This window comes from Octopus bimaculoides, chromosome 16 (assembly GCF_001194135.2).
Source record: "Octopus bimaculoides isolate UCB-OBI-ISO-001 chromosome 16, ASM119413v2, whole genome shotgun sequence".
NCBI lineage: Eukaryota > Metazoa > Mollusca > Cephalopoda > Octopoda > Octopodidae > Octopus > Octopus bimaculoides.
In genome coordinates this window covers 38,606,354-38,627,288 of record NC_068996.1, presented here as the reverse complement: position 1 = coordinate 38,627,288, position 20,935 = coordinate 38,606,354, and the positions used below count along the sequence as shown (strand labels likewise).

The 20,935-nt window shown below is 33.9% G+C and overlaps 1 protein-coding gene across 1 annotated transcript in view; it reads right to left on the bottom strand.

Moving 5' to 3' along the window:
• Positions 1-20,935, bottom strand: part of LOC106883594 (E3 ubiquitin-protein ligase HECTD1) — a 78,851-nt gene that overhangs the window by 39,017 nt on the left and 18,899 nt on the right. The window contains exons 4-9 of the mRNA XM_014934671.2: positions 11,686-11,916; positions 9,401-9,738; positions 7,556-7,803; positions 1,946-2,022; positions 1,274-1,372; positions 964-1,100 (exon numbers count right to left, since the gene is read on the bottom strand). Coding sequence (XP_014790157.1) covers positions 964-1,100; positions 1,274-1,372; positions 1,946-2,022; positions 7,556-7,803; positions 9,401-9,738; positions 11,686-11,916 — 1,130 coding nt within the window. The remainder of the gene's footprint in view (positions 1-963; positions 1,101-1,273; positions 1,373-1,945; positions 2,023-7,555; positions 7,804-9,400; positions 9,739-11,685; positions 11,917-20,935) is intronic.

Here is a 20,935-nt window from a genome sequence, read left to right as displayed (position 1 = left end):
TAGGAAATGGAAGAAGAGAGATTTTAAAAAGTCACAATAAACATAAGTGTCACAGCTACTACAGTTAAAGTTGCAGAATTTTGGCCCAAGATCAAATGTTCCAATCTGTTGCATAAATTTTCATCTCATTAAAAAAAAAATCATATCAGTAACAAAAGTAAAACTTATTTGAAATATATGCATTACACAGCAACAAGAAAAGATTACTAAAAACCACTAAAAAATATATAAAGGGAAACAAAAAAAAAATCTTTTATTTAGAACTGCTTTTATTAGAAAGCTTTTTTTTTTTATATATATAGAAACTGAAGAGTTTCTAGAAAAAAAAAAGACGTGAAATTGAAAAAAAAAATTCAATGAAATGTTCAATAGCCTTGTGGCTATTGAACATTTCAACCCAATGAACTAAGACTTTGACAGCTCAAATTAATCTGAGAATAAATCAGATTCACAAATGTCAGACCAACTGCAGCAAAGACCTACCCCAGATAAGTTTATTTTGTTCATAAGGATGTGTGCTCCTTTGAACATGCACAAGGTTCATAGCAAACACGTACAACCTTCTGGCTGGTTTATCATCAACCAGAAAATGTATGCACAACATTTTCCCTACACTTTTCTAAGACTGCATCTTTCTCACGCTTACTACCACACAGGCAATACATATGTATACTCATGTTTTCAATTTTAATTGGTGACAATTTAAATTAAATGTTACCCAAACCAACCTGTGGCAAACATTCAATGATTCCAGTCCAAGAGGTCTCAATGGAGTGGGTGGGAGGAGGCAGTTAACCCCAAAAATACATTTAGCTGAATTACTTCAAAGCTGTAAGTTTAAAATAAAGAACAAGTTAAACACTTTTTTTTTAATAATCTTTCATTTCACCACACTAATAAACTTCATGTCCCTCCCCATTCAACACAAGAGCCCCTTTTCTCAGCTAAGTCAAAATACATTACAAATTGAATTTACCTGGTGATTGTAATATTTGGATGACTTCTCGATGGCCTTCGTCATTTCTTTCTCTTGCTTTGTCTAATGGAGTTTTTCCATCTTCATCTCTAAGATCTGGATTAGCACCATATCTTAGTAAAGTCTAAATAATAAATCGGAAACAACCATTTCTGTAATCATGCATTTGAAACTTAAATGTTTTAAATTAGATTTATTGAAGATTTTATGTAAGTTGAACAAAAACATTAAACATCACATAACCTAAATAATTTCAAGTAAACTAATAAACAATAAAATAAGCAAACAGATAATAACCTTTACTATTTGAGGTCTACCAAAACATGCTGCATAGTGCAATGAGGATGATCGAAGGCCTCTGTTTACATCAGCACCACGTTCACAAAGAAATTCAACCTAGCAAACAAGAAAAATTCGTTTTATTGGGGAACTCTTGGTAACTTCATATACAATATTCTAACCTGTTATTAAAGAGCTGATATATTAGAATGCCAATTACAACTGTTAGAAAACCTCAGAAGGAACTTAGTTGAAAACTAACCACTAAAATTACAAAACCAAGAATAACAGGCTTCTTGTTTAATCTCCTAAGGACTTCATGTTCTTAGTCAAATGGTGACAGAGGGATTAAAGATAATGATATAACAGTTGGCAACTTTTAAAATTAGATCTAAGTCATTGCAATCATGAAATAAAGATTAAGAAAGTTTTGAGAAAGACATTAACATACACAGTGTATGTGTACATATATATATATATATATATATATATATATATATATACACACACACACACACACAAACACACAGGAACAAGAAAGAATATTAACACCAAACACTACAAAAAATATTAGTTTAGTTACACTGCAGGTTTTCAATATTAAATTATTATTATTATTAACTAACACATAGTAAACGTAATTCAAAAGGAAATATGACATAAAAAAAATAAATAAATAAATAAATGTACCATATCTTGACTGCCAAAAGCAGAAGCCCAATTCAACAATGTTTGACCTACATCATCCATGAAATTCACATCAAAGCCTAGAATAGATAAAATACATATAAATATAAATCAATTTATACATACAACACTGTTAACCAATGAAATTAACATGCAATTATCAAGAACATAAATACACAATGAAATTCTTTCAGTTTCTGCCTGTAAAATCCACCCACAAGATTTGGTTCAGCCTGAGGATATACTAGAAAATCTTACCCAAGATTGAATTTTGAAGTGAAAATCGCTATTCCTGCATACATTTTAATTCCCTATTAGAGGTATTTGAAATTCTTAATCCAGGCCAATTTTCATTAGAAAATTGAAAGTCTTTTCTATTAGCATCTAAGAACATTTTAACAATCAATTGCTTCTTTTATTTTATGTACATTCTGGTTATTTTACAGAATATTTCTTTAACAACTGCTGTGTGGGTATATATATATATATATATATATATATATATATTTTTAATTTTCAGAGTTATATTCATTCATTTTAAAAAGCCTCTAGATGGATTAAATTATATAATAATGCACTGTATCTCTCAATGCTAAAAGAAATGTTATATAAGCTGCAACACTGCATTGTTCTGTCCAATCCAACTCATTACCTTCACAGAAGAGTGGATATAAAAACAATGAAATCAAATCAAATGAGAGCCAACTGAGGGCCCACTTTTAAAGTGAAGGTATGAAAAAAATTTTAACAACTTAAGTACAATATGCTGGTGCATGAGAAAGAACAAGACTCAAATATAGAATGCATTAGAACGATGTGGTACAATATATGTCGGACAATAGAATAATGGAAGAAAAATCTTTTTTAAATATTACTAAAAAAAAAAAAGAAAAATGCATTTAATATAAATCTTTTTCTTAAAAAAGTTAAATAAAGTACAAAACAACCGACAATCAAACATCGTGTTAAGCTGACTGGAAAAGAGCTACAGAAATGAGAAATCCTAGATAGCAAGTCTTGTAAAACAATAAGAACATTTCATGAAATCAGATAGAAACCAGAATTGAAGCATAGAATCCTTAGCCAATGATTCCAGAAACAAATGGTATTTCCCTATTATTTTGTCCTTACTTATAAGAGGTGTGAGAGCATGGTAACAAGTTTCCTTCCTAACTAAATGGTCCTAGGCAAGCCTTAGGTTGACCAAAGCCTTATGAGTGGATTTGGTAGACAGAAACTGAAAGAAGTGTGTGTGTATGTCTGTGTTAGTCCCTACCGCTTGAGACACTAACCTGGCAGTTTGGCAGAAGTAAACTGATAAAATAAGTACCAGGCTTAATATAAAAAAAAAAATAAAAAAAAAGGAGGGGGATTCATTCAATTAAAAATTCTTCAAGGCAGTGCCCCAGCACAGCCAGTCAAATGATAATGCAAAATTACATGGACGGAAATGCCAAAGAGCAAATTAACATATAGTGAAGGGGAGGAGGAAAAGACGGAGTGGAGATGTTCCAATGTTTGGGCATTTATTTCACTTCAGCTAAATTGTCTCAATTTATATATACATATAGGTGGTGCACCAGCATGACCTCAGCCCTGAGCTGAAACCAGTAAAAGGTGTGTGTGTGTGTGTGTGTGTGTGTGTGTGTGTATATAAACTCACTGCCTTAATTTTAATTCCTAAAAGCACAACTTACACTAAGTCAAAATTTAAGTGGGGAATGGGACTGAAAAATATTCAATGTTTCAGCTCAAGGTATTGAAAAATGTTACAAAAACATATATTGTCTATATTAATTGTAAAATTCATTATTGAAAGTCTTGTTATCATGTATTACAAATAAATGTAATTTGGAGCGCCATGACCTAAATTTTAAAAATTTAGAATTAAATCTGATTTTGCGGTTTGAAATAAAATAGGTGAAGTGCATAAAAATACATATATTATTTGACAACATGCAAAATGTACATGGATTTATTTGCATATAATAACTGCCACTACCAGATGCATGGAGGTACAGGTATAGTTGAGATCAAGAAGTTTGCTTCATAAGTACATGGGATACATCCTGGGAAAATGATTCACTATAAACCTGAAAACTCACTAAAACTTTGTGAGTAGATTTAGCATATGGAAACTGAAAGAAAAACATCATAGATGTTTGGTACTCCTTATCTTGATATCACACAATAGTTGTAAAGTGAGTATTACCATCATTCAAGCAGTGTCCTTTGTTTCCAATCTGCCATGAAAACATGTCTGGTCTTAGTGAAACACTCCCTTAATTGGAAAAAGGAAAAATGCTGGCTATATAAAGCAAGGGCATCTAGCCATATAAAATCTGCCTCAACAAATATCACCTGACCCATGCAGGCATAGTAAAGAAGGCACTTAAAACATGTGATGATTACCAAAACAAGTGGCAACAACAAGAAATGGAACCCAATTCATGATTCATTCAATCATCCAAACCAAGAAAGCTCTTGATTATTTTTGTTGATTAAAAAAGGCAAAATTGAAAGAGCGAACTACAAATTTTTAATGTAGAAAAATTGTGTAAATAGTTTTTGTTAAAATGATTAATAATGAGCATTGAACATAAATAGGTTGCAGTGACCTATTAATACAAATAAATTGAAGTTGTAAAGGCCTCTTCTATTTAGACAATCGGTAAAGGGAAACCACTCAAAATAGAAATAAAAAGGTTTAAAAGGTGACCCAAGACCTGTGGTTTACAGAGTGAGATTACATTTGTGTCCAAGACTAATGTAACTTATACATTCTGTAAAATATATATAACTAGCTTATGTTCAAAGTTGCGGTTCCAAAGTCATTATTAATATTGGTTCAGATTTGTTAAATTAGTGCAACATAAAGGAAAATTTTATCTTAACTGCTGGAAAAGAATCCATATACTAAAAGATGTGACTCGTTTTCCCTTCACTTTCTCTATACATACTGAGTACATGTAGGCTTTTTTTCAGTTTTTAAAAATCCATACACATTTTCAGCATTAGCTTGTGGTGATATGAACAATATTTAAAAAAAAAAAAAAGCTTTCCCTTGTGTATTGGTTCTGAAGAACTTGGCTATGTATATCACCTGGGCAATTCTTTGTTCTAAGTACTCTTAATAAGAAAGTGTGTATGCATTTGCATGCACATACATCGTATCTGGATGGGTCTTTCTCACAGGTTTCTGCACAGACACTAGCTAATATCTCATATTCTAGCCTTTATTGTTCAAGTTGTATATTGATTAATTTATCTAATTATTTTGGCTCTATACTATGAATAGGGTATTTAGGAATAATACCTGAACCATCTTGTATGCTTCAATTGGGATCTGGACAAAACTCCCTTTAGTTAAACTACGAAAGCAGACAAAAACCCCTTGGTTATATTTTTCAGTTACTTTTTTATTTATTTATTCTTTTTAGTTTTTACGTTTCAGTCATTAGACTGTGGCCAAGCTGAAGCACTGTCTTGAAGATGTTTTGGTTGAATGCATTGACCCCAGAATTTACTTGTTGCAGTTATTAGACTGCAGTCATGCTGGGGCCCTGCCTTGAATTTAACCCACCTAATTTTACTTTTTTTTCTTCACTTTTTTGCAAAACTTCTGTGAGGATTCCAGAGATTATGAATCTGAAAAATATTTTTTTAAATTTCAAACACACCCTTTCCGTATCCACACTAATATTCCTGATGTTTTAAGTTCGTCCACTTAAAACCCACTCAGCAATGCTTTTTTGTTATTGCAATCTTTTGGTTTTGAATATTTGCTACAAAAAATATTTTTCAAAAAAAAAAAAAAATTCTTCAAGGTGGTGCCCCAGCAAGGCTGCAGTCTAATAACTGCAACAAGTAAAAGGCGAAAAAATTCCCTGGTCAAATACGTTCAACTAAAACTTCAACGCAGTGCTCCAGGATGGCTGCAGTCCAATGACTGTAAGGGAAAAAAGAAAAAAAAAGGGGGAGGGTTGTCCACTTTCACACTTTAACTAAGAGGGTTTTGCCCAACACTCGCTTCAATTAGGAGAATAAAACCAAACATTTGACATTCTAGAGTTAGTTCATACAAGTCTGTGAAGAACTTATCCCTCAACTAAAGTGTTAGCCTGCATGATTGCAGGACTGAACTCTGTGAAAGGCACTTGAGGATCAGATCAAGTTGTAATCTTAAAGTGGACAATAAGAACTTGAGATGCAAAGCATCTCTGCTGAAACTCAAAACAATGCCTTCAATCTACTGCCTTAGGTATGTACTTTATAAACTAAAAACGATGAACAGAAAAATTGATGTCAATAGGATTTGAACATGGATCACACACTACTGGAACACATACCACAAGGAATCTTGTCCTACCCTATGTTTTAACAGCATAGCCAATTCCAATGCTAGGCAGATCAAGTGACCAAATAGTGCCTTTTCCATTGGCTCACACTTACGAGGTGGTGTCGTATTATATGACAAAGCTATTTTATTTACCATCTGCATGATGGAAATGTTCTAAATTTATCAGATAAATATCAGAATGACTTCAAGCCATGCCTTGACTATTTTACAGCAAACTCTATGAATGCAAATTGTGTATGTGTGTGTGTGTATGTATATGTATATACACACACACAGAAATATACACACACACATATATACATATACATACACATATCACTTTACATTGTAACAAAATTTTAATAAATATCTTTAAATTCTTAATTACATTCAAAAGTTTTGTCCTTTGAGATGTAAATGTTAAAGTTTCAATGAAGAAAGCATTACATAATGCAAGAAGAGGCAGAGAACTATAAGACATAAAAGTATGAATCTATAGCAAAGACAAATAACCCCTCTCATGGTTCAGTTCTTTTAGGAATAATAGTAAAAGCAGTAAATGTTCTGAGAGTTTGCAGTGTTGAATTTACATATTCCAAACAGCAAAATTAGTCTTTTCCAGCAATATAAACATAACTTCATGAAAATTTCAAATTAGGGACAATCATCAGCCCAAATCCCGTGGTCATAAATACAAAAATCAAATTAAATCATCTATACCAAACTTTCTTTACAAAATATCAATCCCAACATCCAAATACAAGCATATCAAGTCTTAAACTAATTTTGTTTTCTGCCTTTTTTTTCTTTGTTCATAATCAGCTAGTTTGAAAGAAAAGGAACAGTAAGTAGACTTTCCCAAACTGGTGAAATGTCCAGCTTAAAAGTAAACTTTTTCTGAAGATTGCTTTTCTTTCTAGGTACAAACTTTTTTTGTCAGGAGTGAGTATAATTAATGGAATTAAAGTTATCTTGCCGATATTTTATTTTATCAATATTAGAGATATTTAATACGGAGCACTACTGGAATATATTGAAAGCATCTAGTTCAGTATAATAATGCTCACATGAATTCACTTATATTAGTTTTAATATTGTTAAACACTTAATTTTGGCACTATTAAAACAATCGACACACACACATTCACACATACATTCTAATTAAAATTAAGCAATACTGTAACAAAATGTCAAAATATTTTAGTTTGTTGAGTTGCCTAGTAGAAGTGGAGAAATATATATATATATATGTTATAAGTATATAAAAAGTATACCATTATCAACAGCCTCAATAAGAGCATCTGTATCTTTACTTCTGATACAATCTATGAGTTGTCTGTGTGATCGTGGTTCTCCAGTCCCTGAGCTATCAACACGTCTTAATCCAGGGAGTAGGCGACTGCTTGATATGCTACCAATGCCAGATGATGAAGCAGCAGCTGCAGCTTTAGGAAGTGCTTTCCGTCCTTCAAATAACAATACTAAGAGGAGATCAACCAGACGCATTGTATCCAAGCAACATCTGAAAATAAGGATTGTATATATTTAACACCGTAGAAAATACAGAAGTAATGATACTCAAAAACCACAGGAGAAAAAAAGTACAAATTACAATCACATGCTAATATTCAAACATTTCAATGTATAATAACTTCAGGCAATGACAGATATTACCTCAGTTGTTTGATAAGTTCTAAGGTAATTCTTACGTTAGGTTTTTTTTTTTTTTTAAAGCAATGCAGAGGTGCCGAAGGAGTTAATAATCAGAAACTCTGAAATCCAACGGCACTTATCAATGCATTGAAGGAAGAAATAATATATATATATATATATATAATCCAAGAGAGTTAGGGGTTGAGGATTCAACCCACTAAGGGATAGTATCTATCCGATATACTGCTGGGAGGGTACCAAATTATTGTTACACTAGTGTTATACCAAGTGCAATAAGTGGGTGCAGGTCCCAACACATCTTCACAACTACCACCTCTCTATATCTCTCTCAACTGGGGTAACTATGTAATCTCTACAGCAAGACATCTCTATCCTTCTATCATATTTTTTAACCACTTTAATACTTCCCCTCTCCCAGTTGAGTTTTGTCCTGCAAGTTATTTGGTGACACTGCTGATGCTATGTAAAAAGCACTGAGTACAGTCCGTAAAGTGGCTGGTGATAGGAAGAGCATCAGGTTGTAGAAATCACGCCAAAACAGTCAATAGAACATTGTGCATACAGAATTCCTTATCTCAAAAATATGGAACAGTATTCTATTTCTATTGCTAACCCTCACCTGCTTCTGAGTGAGGCAATATTTCCTCTTGTCCTTCAAAACAAGAACAACACAATGGCAGGGCAGGATTTCACAACATTACTTGTATGACAATTGTTTATAATCAGCATTCAAACTCAACACAAGGAGACAAACACGCACATCTATTTATCTATACAGATGAGAGAGATGGCAAGCTTAAGTTTCCAAGTTCACTTAATAAGGTTTAGGTTAACTTGGAGTTATAGTAGAAGACACTTGCTGAAAGTCCCACAGAGTGGATTGAACCTGAAAGTACAAGGTTGGTCAGTGAACTTAACAGTCACACATGTTGCCTATGCTGTTATACAAATCTTGTTTCAAAATGGTCAATTTGATATAATTTCACTCAAATATTCTATAATGATTATAACAAAATGAATTTCAATCATAAAATCAAGTTCAACCCTTAAATTGTTATTGCTCGTTAACTTAGTTTTGTGTAACGAGTATGATAATCATGCATCGGAGAGTATGCTATTTAATCCTTTAGTATTTAAACTGGCTGTATCCGGCCCAAATATTGTTTAATGTTCAAGCTGACCAGCTCTGGTTTCTCACACCTACCCTATAATATCATTCTGGAAATATACAATCACATTATTGAAATCTCCAAGCTACAATATAATGTATGATTTAATTAAAAACAATGCGAATGAAAAGCATAACCCTTGACAGAATAATTTGAATGCTAAAATGGTCAAGCATCCTTTCTCTGCATTATCAAAATTTTGTATAAAGTGAATCTTATTGAAACTTTATTTTAAAAAAAGGTTGCTTAAAATGTAGAAAATAAAACATAACTAACCTTTCATCGCCTTTAAGACCACTTTCAATTGCCTCTAAAAGATGAGACCTTAACAAATCATGGGTAATACAAGGACTCCCTCGACATAGTGTTGACAATAAACTAATGACAGTGGAAACACTTGCACTGGATTTAGAATCAACAGGTACAAGAGCAGTTGCTCCAGCGGATGTGCTAGGGCCAACAGCTGATGTTCCATGAACAGCTTCACCAGCAGCCTGCAGACGATTTAAAAGCTCATCAACTAATCCATGTTGAGCTAGAGGAGCAGGATCAACCCCTCTTCGTGTGAATCTATCTGCAAGGGATGCAAAACATCGAAGGGCACCATCAGACACCTGGAAAAAAGAAAAAAACTGCATTCAGTAAAATTATCTATGTGAATATTATTAGTGACCACAATGTATAGTGTCTATCTTGATGATTAAGGTATGTAACAGACACTGAGATTCAGAAATGAAAGACCCACATTCTATAGTATCCCTCTGTATTTTATCATTCCCGTACCTCCAACTGTAGTTGAAGATAATAGTCAGATCCTTTTTTGATGAGGAATGTTGTATCTGGAGCCCCTAGAATTAAGGGAGCTGAATCAATTACCAAATCCCCTAATTATTACAGCATAACGAGGAAAAAGATTAGAAATACTCTGGGACTCAAATTGCATTATATAATCATTTAATAAAAGTACTGGTTGACCTAGCAGTTTTGAACTAAGTAAGTTCCTATATGATTGTTCAACCTGTCAGAAATAGAAACTAAACCTTAACCAGACTCACCATATTTGAAAAAAATACAATGGATGTATTAGTAGGTACTCTGCACATAGGGAAAAGACATGCCGAGCTTAGCTCCAATGCCTTTGATTACAAGGTTATCCAATCAGGCAATGACAAAACAATGAAAATTATGTAAGAATGGTGGAGTTAGCTTTAGAAAAGACATTTAATTATATTACTTGATCAGATATTTTGCATGTTAATATACAAAATTAAGATGCATCCAATCTTTTTAGACATCAAATGAAGATGAAATATAATATCTGAAACATTATTAGGCTAATAATTGTACATTATTTCACCAACAGATGAGTAAAATGATTACTGGTCAACAGAAGCACCACATTTAAGTACTGACTGGAGAAGAATTATGCAAAATAGCTCACAAAGTTACACAAATGTTTTATCTATAAAAATTTTGTTGGCTGGATTACTTTTTGGAGGTGTGAACAAGTTGAGAAAAAACCAAGGTTATGAAAATCTGTTTTTAATCTGGGGTAGAAAATATTTTACAGTTGAGTACAGGCAAATTATCTTAGTAAATATTACAACACATTCGTCTACTGATATTACAGATAAGTAACATTACTAACACTTTCACAAACTTCCTGCAACTAACTGGCAAGGAATCACTTGCCAACACAGTACAATCTCTGACTTTAGCATTGCATTCACTACTTTTTCTACTGCTTTTATAATAGCCTCTGCTCCACAGAGCTAGCTAGTCCTGTGCCACCTCTTTTTCACCATCCATATTGTACTTCTCTATTAGCTTCCTTAAATTAACCACATTCACTCAGTTCTTTCCAGAAAGTAACCTGTCTGGTTTTCCTGCCTGTTTTTTCTAGCAGCTGTCAACTAACTATTGTGCAAGATGAACATTAACTGCATCTGTTTTACAAGTCATGGTGGCTCTGCAAAGGACACAGGTATTTTTATAATTACATGTATGAGGGGGTGCAAAAAATTTTCTAGCTTTTAGAGTATCACAAAAGGCCTGGATGGAGGCCCAAACTTCCGAGTTCTTTTACAGGGCTTAGAAAAACTGAAGAACTGCTGCAAGTGTTTGAATCTGAGAGGGAAATATGTTGAATAAAATCATAATTAACTGATCTGTATTTTCTTTTATCTAAAGCCAGGAACTTTTCAACATCCCCTCATATAGTTGAAAATAGTGGTGATCCAAAATGACCAGATGTTTAGTATCTTCCTGATTTCAATTTTTTTTTTATTAATACACAATAACAAAATCCCATTGATAATAAAATACATACTCCAATTTAGCACTTAACAAAACAAAAACTTAACTACCACTTCTCTGTAAAGTTTATAAGGAGAATGTGTTTAGTTTGTTAACCAATCTAGTTCCCCATAGTAATATAGAAAAGATGCATTTCATTGTAAATATTAAGCTTAAACCAAATGCATAGGAATATTTCTATGCTATGGTACTCACAAAGATTATCAGACAAACATTAAAGTAAAACAGAGTCAACATATACTTACAAATGGGTCTTCATGTTTAAGTAATGTGGACAAAGACTCTACACATCCTTCTAGTGCTGTATCTTGAGTGGGTTCCATCTTCCCACACAACCTAGATACAACAGACATTGCTGAATGTAGAGTGTCTTTGTGTACCTGAGATCCATGTTCACGAATGAAAGTAAGAACACAATTTAAGCCACCAGAATCGAACACTGAGCCAGATTCCCTAGTACAAATTAATTCCAACACCTGTAGAAGGAATACAAAGTATACAAGTAATTAGAAAATAGAAAGAGTGACAGTTTATTAAAATAACACACAATATATATATATATTCCACAATGTAACCTCGAGGACATCGGTGTTGATTTTTTCTTTCTCCGTTTTTCCCTTCTTTGAACTTTCCTTGTTTCTGACGAAGGGCTCTGCCCGAAACGTCATACTCTCTCTTTTTCCTTTCCCGAGTGTCTAATAACACTATCCGTATCACGTTGTTTTTTGTCTTTTTTTTAACCTATATATGATGTTAAACGATGATGATGATGATGATATATATATACACACACACACACACAAAACACCAATTTTTCATGTTATAACATCATTCAAAGTCTGTTTTCCATGTTGGCACACATTGGACAGTTTGGCAGGGTATACATTAAGCTGGAGGGCTATGGTGAGCTCCAGCGTCTACTTCAGAATTATTTCTATGGTTGGATGCCTTTCCTAACACCAATATTGTACAGTGTGAACTGAATAAAATCTGTTTACAGGAGAGTAAACATTTCTTTCAATCAAATACTTGTCTTATGGAATGATTACATGGAAAAATAAATACAAAGTAATTTCGAAAAGATAAAAACAAAAAAAAGTCCTTAACTCAAACTATTGTTTTCATTATAGTAGCCACTCTACAATACCAAAAGACTATGATGGAGAGTTTAAAATTATACAAAAGTTTATTACTTTTTTGATGCAAATGTGGGTAGTGAGTCTTCAAAAAAGTATAACTATAACATCTGTGAAACTAGCCTATATCTGAAATGACTACAGCCTACCCACATACACAAAGAAAAACATTTCTTCATACGGGTTATAACCATATTAATTTAATCTCTCTTATCTTTTACTGGTTTCAGTCATTAGATTATGACCATGAATGGGCACCACCTTCTATTTAAGTCAGACAAATTGACCACAGGATTTGTTTTTTTTTTAAACCTGCAACTTATTCTCTTGGTCTCCTTTACTGAACTGCTAAGTTATCTATATACATACATACATATATATGTATGTATGACAGTCTTCTTTCAGTTTCTGCCTATCAAACTAACTTACAAGGCTTTAGTAGAAGACACTTGCCGAAGATGTCATGCAATGGGACTGAGCCTGGAACCATGTGGTTGGGAAGCAAATTTCTTACCACATAGCCACACCTGAACAAATACCTGGTGGCTTCCCAAATTAATCTTTACTTAGTCTTAAGTGTACACCATTAAGATCAAAATCAGTAAGCTGTAGACTGTATAATTTCCTTTACTGTAACAACAGTCAAGTTTATAAAAAAACTTTTTTAAAAACAATCAGAAAACTGATTAAAATATTCTGTTGCTTATTTTCTTCATTCGATTTAAAATTTTGCTATGTATTTTTCCAATATTTCTTGTACTACCCAAGGCCAGTGATTTTCAAAGTGATATTACTGACAATGCCTTGTGTTCACATAAAGTCAAGCTAAATTGAAACTATATTTTAGTAAATAAAAGGAAGATCACCATTCAAAGTTGAAAAATACTGACATTGAAGCAAGCAGAGAATACAGGTTGACTATTTAGAAATAAAAAAATAAGTATTTCTAGTGATATTCACTTGAAAATGTAGGAGTTACAGTGGAATAAGCCCAGCAATCAAGTGATCTGACACCCATTTGCTAATAAACCAGACCCACTTATTGGAAAAGCATTTATCAATATCTGACAAAAAATTCAGATATACTTTAATATTTTTAAAGTTGAACAGATACAAACTGTTTTAATTACTTATTAAAAGGCTCTCAAAATAACACTTTACACATTTGTTAATGCTGTGTCTCTTTGAATTGCTTAGTCCATTTTGTCAAGATGGATTAAAGAATATAAAATGAACTAAGAAAAACAAGAGATACAGGCGATAAATTAAAAGAGAATTTTTCATTTACTTCTTTTTATAAGTTACATCAATGGTTAAGCAATTTTCATATACTGCCTGGATTATTGGAGCAATAAGCAGGTATAGCTGTGGTTAGAAAGTTCACTTCTCCCAACCACATTGTTTTAGGTTTAATGCCACTGAGCAGCACCTTAGGCAAGTGTTTTCTCTTATATCACTAGGCCAACCAAAGCTTTCTGAGTTGATTTTGTAGACCTAAACTGATTACTGGCCATCTCACTTTGGCCTGTCATTAGGTACTAATCATGGAGTTTCAGTGACCAGTATTCATGTTGTACAAGCATTTATCACTATAATCCAATTAGAAAGAAGTGTCTCTTTATGGTGACTTCATTTTTGATTTAATCTGCTGACGGTCCTATAGTGATGGAAGAGTGGCAAAATGTGCAGTCCTAACTGGTTGGAAGAGCGTAAGTTAGGACTTTCATTTGTCACCTAAGCATCAGGCCATGCAGATCTGTAGCAAGACCAAATAGTCATCTGAGAGGCCATGGACAAAGTCATAAATACCACTGACAACAAAGAAGCACAAGGAGAAGGCAATCATCTGTGAAGATGGAGCAATCACCATGTATGTATGATTTGTCTTTACATTGCATTAGTCAAATCATAAGCAAGCGTCACTATCATAGAGCCATTTGTTTCCAATCTTCCATGAATACATGCCCTGCCAAGGGGAAATATTACCTTACTTGGAAACCAGTGAGAACTGATGATGAAACCTGTTTCAATCTCATTTGACCCAAGCCAGCATTTTTTTCTAATCAAGGCACAAAGCCCGAAATTTTTTGGGAGAGTTGATTACATTGACCCCAGTATGTAACTAGTATTTAATTTATCGACCCTAAAAGGATGAAAGGCATAGTTGGCCTCAGCGGAATTTGAACTCAGAATATAAAGACACAAAATGCCTCTAAACATTTTGTCCGGCGTGCCAATGTTTCTGCTTGCTTGAGGCTTTAACCCAAGCCAACATTAAAACAATAATGATGTAAGCATACATACGCATAAGTCTAATGTAATTTTAGCCTATCTCCATATTTCTCCTACATTATCTAATATTTTGAGTAATGTAAACAGGCAGAAAATATGACAAAAAAAAAAAAAAAAATGATAACAGAAAACTAGCCTTAAAACATACTTTTCTAAGCAGCTAAGAATACATAGATTTGTAAGTTTTAAATTCTCTCTTGAAAGGACTAATATGATAGTTATAGTGTAACGTGAACATTTTTAATAAAATTATTCTAAAATAAAATATAAATAGCATTTCCCATAAGAAAACTTAAGCTGACTTATTTTATAAAATTTTAAAAATACATGCATTCTACAGCACTTATTTTATAAATGATTCTGTATTTAAAATTAATAGATAAAAACTGTTCTGCAAAATAGATTTTGGAAATTACTCTAAATCTTGATAAAAAGTCGTTTCTGTAAGAATTTGTATTGATAGAAAGTGATTTCAATGAAAAGACATTCAATAAAATTTAATACACAAAACTCTTGAAATGATGTGTAGAGATAAATACATCTCTCCTACAGTCAGCTCTTTGCTCAGAGCAAAAAGAGACATTGGTTTTCCCCAAAATTGCATATTCAGAAATTTCCTCCTTTCTGTAACTGCAACAAAGCATCACAACTTTGCAACCAATTCCTGCAAACCATCTAAGAGTCAAAATACTATTATTAGCAACTCTAGTATATAGCTTTTAAGCTACTGACCCTGAATAGGAGGATCTGCAAACAGATCTCTGACTTGTTTTGTTGCAATTGCTTCCTCCAGAGTCATATTCCAATGATTGTCATATTCATTGCAAAATATGCCAAAAATCTGCTGAAAATAATTGCTGGATTTCGCAATTAATTCTGATTATTTCCAGTTATAAAAAATGTTATCGTACAAAAAAATTACGTAACAAAAAAAAAAAAAAAAACGCCAAAAACAATCGTTGCAATGAAAACTTAGGAATCCAAAATTTCAGGAGTGTGGGTCCAGATTTGGTCAGGAATGTCTAATTTACTCATGAAGTCAGCCCGATTGCAAAATGGTATAAGTTGGACTACGGCCTCTAGTAGTAAAGTTGAAAAAGTGTGACACACTGACATTCACACTTATTATATTATAATGTAAAATATCCAGTATGTCTACCAACAAGTTCAAATTCACCTTTTGTGAACTTAGTTTGCATTGACTATGGAATATTTAGTTCAGACTTTTTGTACAGTGTCTCGCTAACGCACTTTTGTGGTACCAGCTGTGAATGTAAACCCATCATTACGATGCTAATCTACAAGTCTTTTGTCTCAGCTCTGCTGTGTGATAATTATATCTGCTAATTGTAAGTCAGTAAATCATCTTATTAACAAGATCTTTTACATGTTTCGGTCATTGGACTGTGCCCATGCTGGGATGTCGTCTTGAAGGATTTTAGTTGAGTGAATCAACCCCAATACTTGCTTTTTTTAATTGACCCCAGTACATGTTTTTTAAGCCTAGTATTTATTTTATCAATCTCTTTTGCCAAATTACTAAATTACAGGAATATAAACAAATCAGTTTGACAAGTAGTGGTGGGGACAAACATAAAGGTGCACACACACACACACATCATGATCATCATTTAACATCCTCCTCCCATGGTGGCATAGGTTGAGCAGTTTGACAGGAGCTGGCCAGGTAGAAGTCTGCAGAGTGGGCCAAGTGCTTTTTACACGGTACAAGCACAGGCAAGGTCAGTTTTGACATGGTTTTCATAGCTGGGTGCTCTTCCAAATGCCAACCACTTCACAGAGTGTGACGCACACACTAAATGGGCCTTTTTAAATTTCCATCTATCAAATCCACACACAAAGCTTTCATCTTAGGACTACAGTAGAAGAGACTTGTTCAAGATGCCATGCAGGGAACTGAATCCAAAACTACATGGTTGGGAAGCAAACTTATTATCACAAAGTCACACCCGTATTTGCAACTGGAGCAAATAATCTTAGAGTAATCTTAAATAACATTTTATAATTCAATCTGAATGCTTTTAAAATGCAGTGTGTATATACCACTTTTGTTTCCTGCCAAAATACGAACAAAGGATGTTCTCTGTAGAAGAGGGTGTTTGTTTTAACAACAGCCAACAATATCATAAGCTACTTTATTAGAATTCAAGAAGACAAAAAAATAATATCCACAAGCTTCAAACACTCACAGGGAGAACAAAGTTGAATGAGGACTTAAAATTTCCAGTTTTCAAAGTGGATGGGAAAGTGAACAAAGGCTTTCAAAGGCATACAGTTCAGGAGAGAAAAATTTACAGTATCATAATGGAGTAAGAAACAGTAAGAAAAACCCTATTGTAAAAGAGTGTTAAAAAGATTGAAAGCAGTCACACCACATTGGTAGTAACCATTGTATATTCTCAACTATTCAGAACCATTATAATCACAAGATGGTTTAATGCACTCTCCAATAAATACTAAACTTTTTTTTCTGAATTCCATGTCTTAACACTTGTGGGCATGCATACAAAATCAAAAAACAACACAGCACCCATCACTTTCAGAAACATTTTTTCATACTCAGAATTGCTGAAGCAAGGAATAAACTACCCATATCAGTTGTTAGCTGTCAATACACTACAGCCTTCAAAACTTCTATACATCCTAAAATTCACCAACAGTACACCTGATTCTTCCTGCCATTTTTTTTTTAAACAGCTCATTCACTGTTCATGCACTTTTGGTTACTTTTACTGATGAGTTGTAGCGCACCCGAGAACTGTACATAAGTTCAATATTATTATTGTGTACTAAGAAGCTTGCTTCCCAACCACATGGTCCTGGGCTCAGTCCCACTGCATGGCACCTTGGGCAAGTGTCTTTTGCTATAGCGTCAGATTGACCAAAGCCTTGCAAGTGGATTTGGTAGACGGAAAGTGAAAGAAACTCATTGTGTATGTATATATATATATATATATATATATATATATATATATATATATATATATATATATATACGTGTCTGTTTGTCCCCCCCCCCACCATCACTTGACAACTGATTGTGTAATTACATCCCCATAGCAGTTCATCAAAAGAGACTGATACAATAAGTACTAGGCTTACAAAGAATAAGTACTGTGATTGATTTGTTCAACTAAAAGTGGTGCTCCAGCATGGCCACAGTCAAATGACTGAAACAATATATATATATATCCTAACATACAATATGTAAGAAGTAAAATGGAAGTTCAAAAACATTACATGATTTTTATATTTCCCCAAGCCTGATATAGAGAATCTCACCAAGTTTCTGAGTTCTCATGTTTAAACCCTCTTCATAAGTTTTCCTTTGTGCCATATGTACATTTACAATTAGCAGATATTTTGTACCTGCCTTGCAGTGTGTGTGTGTGTGTGTGTGTGTGTGTGTGTATATATAACCTCACCTCAATGAAACTGAGTTCAAGAAGTGCTGTGTATCCCACCCACACTTAACAAGAAAACTTCTCACACACTCCACCACAACAAACTGAACTATGTCTCTACATCTCTTCTCTTCCTCACATTTCTGCTTTATGCACTATGCTTACCTCCCACTCCCCAAGCCTGTCCTTTGGGTCCTGTGGCACTGTACCGTTGCTCTCCGCTAGCCTCTGACCTGTGTGTTCCACCCACACACAAGAAAACTTTTCACTCACCAAACAAATTTACATCTCTTCCTCATATTTCCAACTTCATACACTATGCCAAGCTCTCACTCTCCAATCTTGTCCTCCGGGCCCTGTTTCCTTTGTATCATTGCTATCCAGTAACCCAACTGACTATATATACCCAGGGTTTTCTTCGTTCCCTCCCTTCCCACTCTTTAATCACACTTCCTTTGCAATATCCTGCCACTTATATTATGGTGTTTGAACCTCAAAGGTATGCCCTGGTACTTGCCACCATCTATATCTATCTTTTCCTTTACTCAACCATCTCATATTTTGATTCCCGTCCCTTGTAAGACCAGCATTTTGCCATATCTCTATCCTGCTGTCTCCCACTCTTTCTCTCTCTCCATCTCCTGCACTTCCCTCAGGTTGGGTAACCATGCATTTCCTTTGTGGTAGCGCACCTTTTGCTTTCATTCCTGATCTCTCTCCAGCTGGGTAACCTTGGACTTCCTCTACAGCAAGACACCTGTTTCTGCCTCACTATAACCTTTCATCATCTGACACAAGATTACTTCCTCCAATGTCCCCCGCCTCTTGAAATTTCTTTTTTGTCTTGCAAGTACTTGGTGACCCTTGCAAGTACTTGGTTGGTGTTCAGAAGGGCATCAGGCTGTAAAAACCTTGCCAAAACTGACCTCACCTGTGCTTGTGCCACATAAAAAGCACTAAGTCCACTCTGCTGAGTGATTGGTATTAGGAAGGGCATCCAGCTGTAAAAATCCTGCCAAAACAATCACTGAAGTCTGGTGCAGGCTTCAGCCTGACTGGCTCTTGTGGTCCCGTTCCACCCATGCTAGCATGGAAGGCAGATGTTAAATGATGATCATCACACACATACAACAGTAAAAATAATTCAAATGTTTTTAAATATATGTTCAATACTAAAATTTGCAGAAAGAATACAAGTTTAAAATGTTATGCATCTTGTTTGTATGCAGATTAGAATACACGCCCAGACAGGCACACTCATTTTAAACCTCCCAGTTGGAGGTTTGAAATGAATTGTGTAATGAAGAATGCTTCATAAATGGTGAATGAAATTTTTGAGATAAGCCAACTTCCACCACCAATTTTTATCTGAGCTATTATATATTCATTACAAAATGTATCTTTAGTGCTAATTATGCCAGTTAGATAAACTATCTATATATATCCAGAAGTCATGTAACAAATCTGTTTACTTCGTGAGTATTACTCTTAACACTTCATGAACATATGGTGCATCTTTAGCCCAGGTTAGCTGTCAATCAGAAATACTGTACTGAATACAGCTCCATATATCTTTTTGTTTTATTTGTTTGAGTCATTAAACTGTGGCCATGCTGGAGCAGCACCTTCAAGAATTTCAGTTGAACAAATCAACCCCAGTACTTATATTTTAAGCCTGGTAGTTATCTTATTGGCTGGTCTCTTTACTGAGCTGCAAAATTACAAGGATGTAAACACACCCATACTTGTTATCAAGTAGTAGTGGGAGTCAAACAGACAAAAAGACAAACACATTTCAGTTTCCATCTACCAAAAGACAAACAAATTTCAGTTTCTATCTACCAAATCCACACACAAGGGTTTGGTCAACCCAAGGCTATAGTAGAAGAGACTTGCCCAGGTACCATGCAGTGGGATTGAGCCCAGAACCATTTAGTTGAAAACCAAACTTATACAGCCATGCCTGCGCCTATATGATGAAAATATTTACTAGATGGTACTTAAATTTTCATTCTTTTCCTAGCTGCTACTTTGATTCAAGCTGAGATCATTGCAAATTCACAACTTTCAAATAACTTACACTTTTTTGCTTTAAAATAGTATGTCCTTCTTTAACCCTTTAGCATTCACATTATTCTGCCAAATGTAATCATTTATTTAAATTGTTTTGAATTAATCATGCATTATCTCATAGTATTGGAATTTTGATGATGTGATTGTTTCTTTTTAGAATTACATTGTAAAATAGGTGTGAGAGGCCAGATCAGGTCAGTTTCACCATAAAAGAGTATTTGGGCTGGATATGGCTACTTTAAATGCTTAAGGAACATTGTATATTTGATCCCTCTCACAAAATTTATTAAACTGAATGAAGAACCAGGTTCAAATACCAATCGACAACCTAAGATTGATCTGAATACTTTCAGCCATAAATTTGTTTCAGACATTCAAAAAATACAACTTTCTCCATATTGCAACAGTTATCTTGAATTTCCAATCTGCAACTTGCTGCTTTTAAAATTCTAAAAAGAAAGTGAAAATCAAATTGCCATTTGAAAAATGTTTCCCCTATGATCCTAAAATACTTGCAGCAAAATGGATGTAAATTCTCATTATTCAGACAAAAAAAAAAAAAAAAAAAT